Here is a 13,170-nt window from a genome sequence, read left to right on the forward strand (position 1 = left end):
CTGGAGTATCTCAGAATGTTTTTAATTAGAAAAATGATTTTTGGTGGACGTGCCCTCCAACCCCACATTTTTATGTTTTGGCAACTGAGGGACAATCATTTTCAGCTATAAATTGCATAAAATGTTCAGCTGGACTCCATCCCCCAAAATAGGGTTCGGAGGACAGCTGGGGCTTCCCATGAAAATGTGCTCAAACCCAACCCCAATTGATGGAAACCTTTTGAAAACGATGTGAGCAGAAAACTGGGGAATGCAGGTTTAAGAAACCCTGGGAAACACTAACATGGTCCATAACTTCAGACCAGTTCCTGTGATTGGCTCCGTTGTCTTTTCGATTTCAACGGCTGCGCTGCAGCTTGGTAAAAGCAAGGAAGCAGTGATACGGGTCACCCCAGAATGTGTTTTGTATAAACAGTCACCAAGGATCCGACCTGGCCCCAGCAGCCAGAGCCTGTCTGCACCGACCGACAGGAGAGATGGACTTGGGGGAGGGGCAACAGGACTAAAACACAGAGCACCTGCTAGGGATGTAATTGTGTAGTCGATTAACCGATTAACTAATGAGCAAAAGCTTATCGGTTAGTGCTACAGACTACATGCGTTCCCTCCCCTCCCCTGCCAGTACATTTTTTTGCAGGCTGCCCCACAGCCCGGCTCAGTCCTGGCTTTTGCTGGGTCCGGGACCTAGCCCCACTGCATTTAACGTGTATTAGGGGCCAGGCAGACAGGCACCCAGCTCAGTTTGGGCTCGCACCAGGTCCAGGAGCTCACACCCTCCCCTGGACAGAGGCTACTGCCATCCCACACTGCTGCCTGTGTATCAGCTGGTTTTTAATCTGGCTCCCCTCGTGGACCAGTTCCTGTCTGGCACACCACACTGCTGCCTCTGATATAGACGCAGCAGCGCAGAGTAGCAGGGGGCTCCTCGAGAGTGGGACTGGAGCGCACTGGCTGAGAGCGCAGCCCCAGAAACTATAGAATAGTTGGTTAATCAATTAAAATTCATGAATGTAATCAACTATTCAATTAACCAATATTTAATGTCCCTAGCACCTGGCTTACTGACAGTTCCGGCCTACAACATGGCAGCAAGCTGACCAGAAATGTGGTGCATGGATGCCGAGAACATACACTTGATAAGACACAACCAAGGCAGACAGTGGGAGGGGAAACAGAGGCACAGGGAGTGAAAGTGACCAGTCTAAGGACACAGAGAAGGTCAGTGACAGAACCAAGAGCAGATCCCAGGTCTCCTGGCCTGCACAGCACGGAGATAAAGCTATGGAGAGAAAGGAAACAACACAGTAGTAACAGGGCGATGTGACCAGCCAATCATCACACAGTTATGGGTGTGCAGCCAGGAGCCCTCAATCCATGAGCAACCCAGTGGCAGGCCGTCCATGTGGTGCCAAGGTGGAATCATTGCGGACAGACGGCTGGGGGATGCTAAAGGAGTCTGCCAGGTTTCCCAAGGAAGTGGAAATTGGGTGGTGCTGACAATTTAGTATTTTCGACAAATGAAAGGCGAGAGTGCCCCATTCGTGGATCACAGTCCTGGGCTAGCTTTGATCAAGCAAATGTGATCCTAGAACATATTAACAAGAGTGTCGTGAGCAAGACATGAGAAATCATTCTTACTCTGCACTGATTAGGCCTCGGCTGGAGTATTGTGTCCAGTTCTGGGTGCCACATTTCAGGAAAGATGTGGAGAAATTGGAGAGGGTCCAGAGAAGAGCAACACGAATGATGAAAGGTCTAGAGAATATGAGCTAGGAGGCAAGACTGAAGGAATTGGGTTTGTTTAGTTAGGAAAGGAGAAGACCGAGAGGGGACATGATAGCACTTTTCAAGTATCTAAAAGGGTGTCACAGGGAGGAGGGAGAAAAATTGTTCTCCTTGGCCTCTGAGGATAGGACAAGAAGCAATCAGTTTAAATAGCAGCAAGGTAGGTTTAGGTTGGACATTAGGAAAAACTTCCTACCTGTCAGGGTGGTTAAACACTGGAATAAATTGCCTAGGGAGGTTGTGGAATCTCCATCTCTGGAGATATTTAACAGCAGGTTGGACACACACCTGTCAGGGATGGTCTAAACGGTGCTTGGTCCTGCCCTGAGGGCAGGGGACTGGATTTGATGACCTCTGGAGGTCCCTCTAGTTCTAGTGTTCTATGATTCCATGATTCTATGAATGGGCAGCAGTAGAGCGGTGGCAGTAGAAATGCCAATAATATTGCCCCTGGTCTGTACTTAGATCAGCCATGCCACTGCTGCTGGTTATCACGCTCCAGCGGCTGTTGATAATCATGCTGGTTCCAAGAAAGCAAGCAGATGTGTGTGAGACAACAGGGGAACCCTACTGGAGACATCACGATGGTTTCATGCTGAGTTGGGAGCCGAGTATTTGTACCCACAGACCTCTGTATCCGATACAGGAGTGGTAGGATATGTCTAGACTACAGGGTTTTGTTGACAAAAGTGGACTTTTGTCAACAAAACTATACCTGCGTCTACACTACCTCCGAGTTCTGTCGATGGCGGTAAACCTCATTCTACGAGGAATAATGCCTTTTGTCGACAGAGTTCTGTCGACAGAAGGCGTTATTGCATCTACACTGTCCTTTGCGTCTACACTCTCATGTTGACAAAAGGGCTTGCTTTGTTGACAGAAATGGCTGTAGTTTAGATGTTCTTTGTTGACAGAAGCTTTGTCAACAGTATCTGTCGACAAAGCCTCTGTCGACAATAGCCTGTAGTCTAGACGTACCCTAGAGTTGTGTAGTTCTTTGTTCCATCCTTCACATCGCATCTTTATCCAGTTACATTGAGGGCCAGCAGGTGTAAACTGACCCCATCATTGATCCTGACATGACACTTTACACAAGTGTGATTGTGAAGCTGATGGGTCTGACTGTCACTCCCAACAGACTGTGGAAGTGATGCGTGGTTCGCACCTCAGCTGATGTTATTAAGATGAAAATCAGGGTCAGTTCTTCTGTCACCCTAATCCTGACCAGTGCTCATCTCCTTCCCTCCACAGGCTGGACACAATGTCCTGAGAAAGAAAATGTCCAACCTAACCATCATGACCGAGTTCCTTCTCCTTGGGTTGTCTGATATTCGGGAGCTGCAAATTTTGCACTTTGTGGTGTTTCTAGTAATTTACCTGGCAGCCCTGATGGGGAACCTTCTCATCATCATGGTTGTAGTCCTCGACCATCGTCTTCACACCCCCATGTACTTCTTCCTGGTGAATCTGGCCGTTCTAGACCTCGGCTCTATCTCCGTCACTGTCCCCAAGTCCATGGTCAACTCCCTAACCAACATCAGGTTGATTTCTTATTCTGGGTGTGTCGCCCAAGTCTGTCTTTTCATCTTCTTCGAATCAGCTGATGTGGCCTTACTAACTGTCATGGCCTACGACCGATATTTTGCCATCTGCCAACCATTGCACTATGAGTCTGTGATGAACAGGAGAACTTGTGTCCATATGGCCATTGGGGCCTGGATCACTGGTATTGTCAATTCGGTACTGCTGACTGGGAGCATGTTTGCAAGAACCTTCTGTGGAGGCAATGTTGTTGATCAGTTCTTCTGTGACATCCCCCAGCTAATCAAGCTGGCCTGCCCTGACTCGTACCCTAGCATAATTGGAGCTATTGCCTCGAGTGTGTTTATAGCTTTAACCTGCTTTGTCTTTATCATTGTGTCTTACGTTCATATCTTCAAAGCGGTGCTGAAAATCCCCTCGGAGGAGGGCCGGCATAAGGCCTTCTCCACCTGCCTCCCCCACCTCATTGTCATCTCCTTGCTACTTAGCACTGGTTTCTTTGCCTACCTGAAACCCACCTCCAGCTCAACAACGTGGCTGGATCTTGTGGTGTCTGTTTTCTATTCCCTAGTGCCTCAGTTGATGAATCCAGTCATCTACAGCATAAGGAATAGGGAGATCAAAGCTGCCCTGTGGAAAATGGTGGGTTTCAGTCTAGTCTCCAAAAATTAAAGGTTCAACTTTTTTCAGGACCATTTGTTGTTTTTTAATGTATTTTAAGTTCTTTACAAACACAATCAACTGTTGCCATGACTTGCTGCATGAGAACATAGACCACAAGCTAGACATGAACACTGGTGTATTAACACTGGCAAATATCTAAACAAACATCACTTCAGTCAATGAAATTAATATAGGCTGATTAGGTCTTCTCTGAAGTGTTGTGTCCAGTTTTGGGCACCACATTTCAAGAAGCATGTGGAGAAACTGGAGATGGTCCAGAAGGGTCTAGCAAACATGGCTTATGAAGGAAGACTGAAAGAACTAAGTTGGTTTAGCCTGAAAAAGGGAAGCGTGAAAGCTTCAAGTATTTAAAAAGGTCTACAGTCAGGGTGGTTAAACTCTGAAATAAGTTGCCTAGGGAGGTTGTGGAATCTCCATCTCTGGAGATATTTAAGAGCAGGTTAGACAGACACCTCTCAGGGATGATCTAGAGTTGTCTGGTCCTGCCGTGAGGGAAGGGAGCTGGACTTGATGACGACTCGAGGTGCCTTCCCGTTCTCGTGTTCTATGTGTCATCAGTCAGGGGTTTGGGGTTGTCCCTATGGGTTCCTGACAGGTCCTCTACTCTGTCGATGATGATAAACTTTCGGCTGTGTGCATAAAAATGTGTGTTCCCCTAGCTAAAGCATTAACACTGTGCACTTGGGTCAACATGATAGACCTCTGAGAGCCCCCAGAAACGATAGGTCAGGAAAAGGTGAAATCAACCGAGCAGGTTTATTGCCAAATGCCATGTAGTAATGGTTGTTAGCAGACAATTTCAATGCTAAGCCGCTGCGCGTTCTGTACGTCGTGGCAATGACACCCACTTATAGAACTACATACAGCCCCCTGCCCCCAAGATCGGTCGGTGATCACTCTTTCAAGTGCCCTTTTATAGACACATACAATAAATTACATCACTTCTCGTGTACCATTCTCTGCTAGCTGGTTACCATGCCTCACCTTGTAGAAGGAAAGTCTACTTACTATCCTTCATGCTGTCAACTTCAAACCAGTCCTGAACCTAATTTTTAGGGGAGTTGGCTGGTACCATCTTATTGAGATGTTCTGCTACTCCCCTCTGGCCCACAGCCTGTCTTGACCATGGTGCCTCTTTATGTTCTTCCATGCTCAGCCTAACTTACAGAGTCATACAACTTTCAGTAGGATCTCTTTCTTGACTACCGTGTTACTGAGCCAAAGTCTTGCTCATTAGATTCCAGGCCTGTTGCCTTTTTTATGATACAGGCCTTTATTCAAGCCTGCTGACTTCGTGTTACTGACCCTCATAAAAACATCAGAAGAGCCAGACTGGGTCAGACCAATGGTCCATTCAGCCCAGTAGCCTGTCTGCCGACAGTGGCCAATACCAGATGCCCCAGAAGGAGAGAACACAACAGGTAATCCTCATATGATCCCTCCCCTGTCATCCATTTCCAGAAAAACAGAGGCTAGAGACACCAGCCTACCCAGCCTGGCTAGTAGCCATTGATGGACCTAACCTCCGGGACCTAACCTCCATGGAACGAGGTGTACAGATAGTTCGGAATGGCTAGCTAGTTCGAACTATCTAGCCCGTGCCGCGTGTAGCCGCGCGGCACGGGGTTCGCACTAGCCGGCTTTTAAAAATGGCGGCGCCGGCTTTATGCTAATGAAGCCCGAGAAATTCAAATCCCGGGCTTCATTAGCAAGTTCGGTATGCATACATTACCCCCCTAGTTCGAACTAGCGGGGTAGTGTAGACATACCCTATCACTGTAACATAGGCCTTTTTACAGCAGTATAAATAAGTTAAATTTCTCCCTCTCTCTTATAATTGGCAATTAAATAGAAATCTGTCAGTTGGACACTGTGAGGCAGTGTGATAGTACAAGGAATAGTCATATCCGTTCCGACACACTGCTTTTGTGTCCTGTATCTATACCAGGCACAGCCAGGCACAAAGATAGAATTCAAGTAATTACGATGATTATCAAAATCAGCCACTGGCAAATTCCTTCTTCAGTTAGGGTGTGACTAGATTCCCACTGGAAGGTACATGGAGCATCAGGTCAGTGCATGGAATGACTGACCAAGGTTACACTTACACTAAGGTTAGAATGAAATTGCTCCAAAAAGTGACTTACACCAGTCATTACGTTATTACTGAGTTTAAACCCAAATTTCTGGGCCAAGACTTTGCTGATATTAAATCACTTATAAGAGCAGAGATATTCTACCCTGGTCCAGGCCAAGAGGAGCTGGGAATTTCACCCTCACATCTCTGTTGTTGTGATTTCTTCAGGCTACCTTCAGTTACTTTTGCGCCCTTTGGTGTATTGACCATGGTCAAAATATGGATCCTTTTGAAATGAATGGCTGAGCCCTATTGACGTCAATGGGACCCAAATTTGCCCTCATTATGCAGACAAAGCGTGTCCATAAGAAACAATGGAAAACCTTTCTTTTCAAACAAGCATTTCCATTTTCTAACTTACCTGGATTGGCCACAACATTTTTGTGTTAGTTTCTTTAGGGTTTAATTTGCCTGTCCAAGGTCTAGGTTCTGTAATGCATCACGATTAACACCGTAAAATCCCAGCAGTATTAAAAGAATCTTTGGAACTGAAATTCCATCTGGACAGCTCCGGAAACTCCTTTTCACCTCATCATTCTTGTGGACAGTTTTAGCAAAAGGATTTCTCAGCCATAGAGCCCTTGAGATCTTTCAGAAGTGGAGACGTCCTGAGGTGGTCAGTCGCCTGCCCAGTTCAGACCCCAGTCCCCAAAAGGGTCTCAATCTCTGTGACAGGTGCTCACATTATGCATGTGGAGATCCAACAGTCAGACTTTCATCCTTCCTTGTGGATACCTCATGTAGAAACCTCCCCCCCCACACACACACACTGTTCCATGTGGGGGGAGCAGTTGTCAAAAGTAGTCAAAACACCAACCAGATTTGGTGTTCCCAGATTGCACCCTGAATGGCTCTGAATGAAAGTCCTTCAATGAGCTGTGGCACGCCTGTGTTGGATGGGGGGGGGCATGTCTGTTGTAAATGGAGCACAATATACTGACCCTTGGATAAGAACTGACATGCATTTACTGTGCTCATATTTCCACTTTGAGTACATCAACACACTGGCCTGGACCAAAGCACTCTGTTTTTCAGGTCTTGGGCTAAGGCACTGGGATGGGTTCCCTAGGAGGTGGTGGACTCTCCATCCCTAGAGGTGTTTAAGTCCTGGCTTGATCAAGTCCTAGCTTATGACAGAGGCAAGGGACATCATCCCTGCCCATCCTAGGTAATAGCCATTGATGGACCTATTCTCCGTGAATTTATTTAGCTCTTTTTTGAACCCTGTTAAAGTCCTAGTCTGTATAGCATCCTCTGGCAAGGAGTTCCACAGGTTGACTGAGTGTTGTGTAAAGAAATTCTTCCTTTTGTTTGTTTTAAACCTGATATCCATTAATGTAATTTGGTGACTCCTAGTTATTGTGTTAATGGAAGAAGTAAATAACTTTTCCTTATTTACTTTCTCCACACCAATCATGCTTTACAGACCTCTATCATTTCCCCCCTTAGTCTCCACTTTTCTAAGATGTAAACTCCCAGTCTTATTAATCCGTCCTCATATGGCATCCCTTCTAAACCCCTAATCATTTTTGTTGCCCTTTTCCGAACTTTTTCCAATGCCCAGATATCTTTTTTGAGATGAGGCAACCTCATCTGTATGCAGTATTCAGGATGTGGGCATATGATGGATTTATACAGAGGCAATAAGATATTTTCTGTCTTATTCTATATCCCTTTTTAAATTATTCCTAATGTTCTGTTTGCTTTTTTGACAGACGCTGCACACGGAGTGGATGTTTCCAGAGAACTATCAATAGCAATGCCTGGATGTTTTGAGCGGTAACAGCTAATTGAGTCTCCATCATTTTGTTCATCTAGGTAGGATTATTTTTTCCAATATGCCTTACTTTGCATTTATCAACATTAATTTGCCATTTTGTTGCAGTCTCCTAGTTTTGTGAGGTCCTTTTGAAGCTCTTCACAGTCTGCTTTGGTATTAACTAGTTTGAGCAGTTTAGTATCTTCTGCAACGTTTGCCACCTCCCTGTTTACCTCTTTTCTAAATCATTTATGACTATGTTGAATAGGATTGGTCCCAGTACAGATTCCTGTGGAACATTACTAGTTACCTCTCTCCATTTTGAAAACTGACCACTTATTCCTATCCTTTGCTTCATTTCTTTTAATCATGAGAGGACCTTCCCTCTTATCCCTTGACAGCTTCCCTCTTATCCCATGACAGCTTACTTTGCTTAAGAATCTTTAGTGAAAGACCTTTTCAAAGGCTTTCCTGAAATCTAAGTGCACTATATCCACTGGATGGATCCCTCTTGTCCACATGCTTGTGGACACCCTCGGAGAATTCTAGTAGATGAGCGGAGGTAATACAGATAAAATGTGAGCTCAAAGAATGTGGTCACCCAATAGTGGCACATCCTTGCATGGGCTAGATTTCACTTTATTGCCCTTCTATAGTGCCTTAAAAACCCAACTTCCACAGAAAAGTAGTGAGAGATCCAAAGTTCAGCTTCTCGGTTGTATCTAGACTACAGGGTTTTTTCCAAAAAAGTGGCCTTTTTCAAAAAAACTTCCCCTGCAGCTAGACTGCTGCTGTGTTCTTTCAAAAGGAAATCAAAAGAACGTGGCAGTTTTTTCGACCGTGGAAAACCTCATTTTACGAGGAAGAACGCCTTTTTTCGAAAGTGCTCTTTCGAAAAAAGGTACTATGTAATGCAAACTGTGCTTTTTTGAAAGAGAGCATCCAGACTGCCTGGGTGTTCTCTTTAGAAAAAGCGATTTTCTTTTTTAAAAGTGCTGGTTGTAATCTAGATGCTCTTTTTCAAAAGAGGCTTTTTCAAAAGTATCTTTCGAAAAAGCCTCTTTCGAAAGAAGTTTGCAGTCTAGACATATCCTATGGATGTTCAGCAAGGATGGCACAGGGTTTAAACTAAAGAAGCAAATGTAATTACATAACTTTATAAAATTTTAGGATGAAGAACAAATAATAATCTGGTTTTTACAACACAGCATAGCTATTCTGTCACCCGCGGGCAATATTTTCACAGTTACAATTCCGAGAAAACAAGAAGGAAAATTTGAAGAGTTCAGTCGGCAGAGAACACAGTAAGAAGAAACAGAGAGATCCCAAAAGCTTAGGAGTAGTTCTCCTAAGTCTCAGTGAGTGTGTTTGATTACCCAATTTGCTCAATATTCTGAGTCTGAAACATTGTCCCTCCACTTGCTTGTAGGAATCCTCAGTTGGAATACAGGCAGTCTCTTCCTCTGCAATAGATTACGGCTAGACAGCCAGCTCTCTGATTAACCAGTGTGTCATGTAAATCACAAGTGAACCGATTTAAAGAAAGCCCCATTACAGGAAAATGTGAAAACAGAGAATAACAAAACAGAAATGACTTTCTCCATTGCAACAGGGGGTCCCCAGTTTGTGATGGCCGGATTAATGACCCCCTGCGGTTATGACCTTTTCCGTAAGTGCGGAAAGGGCCGAAATCCTCCGATGTATGTCTTCGGCCCCACATTTACGACGGCGTACGATGCCTGTCCTAAATGTGGACTCGAGTTACGAGGCCCCTGACTTGCGATGGCATCTCCAGAACTGATCGCGTCGCAAGACAGGGACAGCCTGTACATTTAAAGAACAGCTGATGAATCACACTAGTGGAGAACGTAACTAGCAATTTTTTGGTATAATCAGAACAACATTCCAAGCACATAATGAAAACAGAAAACATGATTTTTCCCTCGGTTTCCCCCGGCTATAATTAATATTGCCCCTGTTCCTGGGTCATCACTACCTACTGCAAAGTGCTTCAGAGCGAGGGACAGTAACCTACTTTCTGCTCTTGAGCTCAGCTTCTCCCAGCTCCTACAGGGCACATGGCCCTTAGAAAAGCAGCCCTGCCTATTTGGTCCTGGAGTCTGACCCCAGCTACAGAGACAGACCCTATTGGAACAGATCCCAAACTACCACGCCCATTTCCAGAAGCATGTGGGGGTGGGGTAATAAATCAGCGTAGGAAAAATGACCCAGACACAACCCACTTCTACCCTCCCAACCTGAGTCTCTTAGGGTGCCGCTACACAGCACCCTAAACTCAAAATAAGCAATGCAATTTGACCTCCGCAAATTATGTATCTTATCTTATTTGAAATTTGGTGCATATCCACAGCCTCATATTTCAGAACAACGTGCTATATCAAGTCATCCCTTATCCCTCGTGCAACAAGGTTTACCGGGATGGTGAAATAGCATGCCCAATATTTCAAAAAATATTTCAAAATAACGCGTGGCTTGTGTAGATACCTCAAGTCTCCCAAAAAAGTCATGCAGTATAGACATACTCTTTCAGAGATATCTCCCTATTAGCTACATGCATTACAATAGCATAAGCCCTGGGGAGCAATTTTGTTTTAACACGGCTGTAAATGGAAAATTACATTACATACACTGACCTGGCATTGCATTACCATCTAGTGCTTCTCTGGCCACATCCAGCCTTAAAGCGAATCCAGAAATTGCCTGCTGCCTCAAATAATATTTATTTGAGCTAACTTTGGGAATCACTGTGCAAGGAACGTACACAGTACAGAAAAGCAAAGTGTGCCTTTAGACAGGCAGATAGGATGGAACGTACCTCATAGTGTTATAATGACAGATTTCTCTTTTACGGTGAAATACGGTAGGTCGATTTTTTTACTTGCTTGCACTGGTGTGACTCTATCTTAACTACATTGAGTGCAGTGGTGTTTGGACAGCAATATGCCATTACAAATTGTCCAGTGTCCATAAGAGGATGTTCTCAGAGAGAAAAATAATGTTCTCAGTTGTTAAAATGTGTAATACCAGAATGAGGCTGTGGTTGCGGGAGCAAGACAGACATTTTATGCATGTTGAATAGTCTTGAGCCAATCAGTTTCCACAGGGCAGCTTTGATCTCCTTGTTCCTCATGCTGTAAATGACCGGATTCAGCATGGGAGGCACTACAGAATAGAGAACAGCCAAAATGAGGTCCAGATGTGAGCTTGAGCTGGAAGTTGGTTTCAGGTAGGAAAAGGACCCAGTGCAAAGCAACAAGAGACCACAGCGAGGTGGGGGAGGCAGGTGGAGAAGGCTTTGTGCTGGCCCTGCTCCGAGGGGATTCTCAGCACCGCTCTGAAGATCTGAACATACGACACAATGATAAAAACGAAGCTACCTAGACTCAAACACGCACTGAATACAAGAACCCCAACTTCACTGTGGTAGGCATCAGAGCAGGCCAACTTGAGCAGCTGGGGGATTTCACAGAAGAACTGATCCACTGAGTGGCCTCCACAGAAGGTTACAGCAAATGTGCTTCCAGTGTTAAGCATGGAATTGAGAACGCCACTGATCCAGGCACCGACGGCCATTTGGATACACGCTCTCTTGTTCATCACTCGCTCGTAGTGCAGTGGGTGGCAGATGGCCATGTAGCGGTCATAGGCCATGACCGTGAGTAAAGCAAGATCAGCTGACACGAAGAAGAAAAGGAGAAAGACTTGGGCCACGCATCCAGAGTATGAAATCGACCTGGTGTTGGTTAGGGAATTAGCCATGGATTTGGGGACAGGGACAGAGATGGCGCCGAGGTCCAGGATGGAAAGGTTCAGCAGGAAGAAGTACATGGGGGTGTGAAGACGGTGGTCGAGGGCTATCACTATGATAATGAGAAGATTCCCCATCAGGGCTGCCAAATATATCACCAGAAAGACCACAAAGTGCAAAATCTGCAGCTTCCGAATGTCAGAGAATCCCAGGAGAAGGAACTCGGTCATGGCAGTTCGGTTCTGCATTGTCCTTTTCAGCGTATTGCCCCGCAGCCTGTAGAGGGAAGAAAAAGGCCAGTAGTAGGGTAGGAACGACCGACAAAATTCCCGATTCTCTGTGGGATATCTCCTGATGAGAAAGACCAGTTGGCCAAGCAAGTCTCACCTCCATGGACGAAAGGTGGTAAGAACACCAGACTTCTAGAGCACTAGTCTGGTGCATTATCAACCTAGGGAAACTGAATTAGGTGTAAATACATGTTTCCCTGTTGCAGGAAGGGCTAACCAGTCTGAGTATGAACATCGCAGGGTCCCGTGGCTTCAAAGCTGAGGCAGTGAGCCTGGGCCACTGCTTGTGATCAGGGAATCAGCTCCAGCTCCAATACTGCAATACCAACCCCCAACACCACCTGGTTCCCAGGGAGGGACTTTCTTGTCTCCCCCAGTGGCAGCTGGTCCGAAATGAGCTCTGACCAGGCTCTGATCAGAGACGGGCTGCTACATGCTTGCCCATTGATTCATGGCCCCTGATCCCCATCTCCGTGGAATGTTAGACTGAGAACATCCCCCTGTCACTGCTGGTATTTACCACTCGGACTTTATATCTGTGCGGGGCAGGTCAGGGGCTGCCCCAAGAGGTGAGTTCTCTTCTTGGATCTGCCACTGACCTGCCACTTGGCCCTGGGCCACTCCTTTGTCCTGAGTTTCCCATTTCTCTGCCTCATGGGGAAGTTTTTTGGGGGATGTGCAGCGTATACTCTGTGTACAGGGTATGATCTGTCAGCAGCATTGTACACTGGACATTGTATTAGATCAGAGGATTACAGTGGAAGAGAAGTTGGAGATGAGTCAACAAGGCGCCCTTGTAGCCAAGAAAGCTAACGGCATATTACGGTGCATTAGGAGGAGCATTGCCAGCAGATTTAGGGAAGTGATTATTCCCCTTTATTCGGCACTAGTAAGGCCAGATCTGGAGTATTGCATCCAGTTCTTGGCCCCCTTGTTACAGAAAGGACGCGGACTCATTGGAGAGGGTCCAGCGGAGGGCCACCAAAAGTATGAGGGGACTGGAGCACATGACCTACGAGGAGAGACTGAGGGATTTGGGCTAGTTTAGTTTTCAGAAGGGAAGAGTGAGGGGGGATTTGAGAGCAGTCTGCAACTTCCAGAACAGGGAGTCTAAAGTGGATGGAGAGAGGCTGTTCGCAGTGGTGGCCGATGGCAGAACAAGGAGCAATGGTCTCAAGTTGCAGTGGGGGAGGTCTAGGTTGGA

At 45.9% G+C, this 13,170-nt stretch overlaps 1 protein-coding gene and 1 pseudogene across 1 annotated transcript; one reads left to right on the forward strand and one right to left on the reverse strand.

The window, feature by feature from the left end:
- The first annotated feature begins 3,063 nt into the window (after positions 1–3,063).
- On the forward strand, positions 3,064–3,999 carry LOC102443538 (olfactory receptor 14A16-like). The gene has a single exon (XM_006135703.3). The coding sequence runs from the start codon at positions 3,064–3,066 to the stop codon at positions 3,997–3,999; it is 936 nt and encodes a 311-aa protein (XP_006135765.3).
- A 556-nt stretch (positions 4,000–4,555) lies between these two features.
- Positions 4,556–11,924, reverse strand: LOC102443784 (olfactory receptor 14A16-like; annotated as a pseudogene).
- Positions 11,925–13,170: the final 1,246 nt, after the last annotated feature.

Source organism: Pelodiscus sinensis, chromosome 30, assembly GCF_052426305.1.
Source record: "Pelodiscus sinensis isolate ZL-2025 chromosome 30, ASM5242630v1, whole genome shotgun sequence".
NCBI classification, from domain to species: domain Eukaryota; kingdom Metazoa; phylum Chordata; order Testudines; family Trionychidae; genus Pelodiscus; species Pelodiscus sinensis.

Bases quoted from the DNA above. Each gene is read 5' to 3' on its own strand.
- LOC102443538 (XM_006135703.3), top strand. From the start codon at position 3,064: ATGTCCAACCTAACCATCATGACCGAGTTCCTTCTCCTTGGGTTGTCT.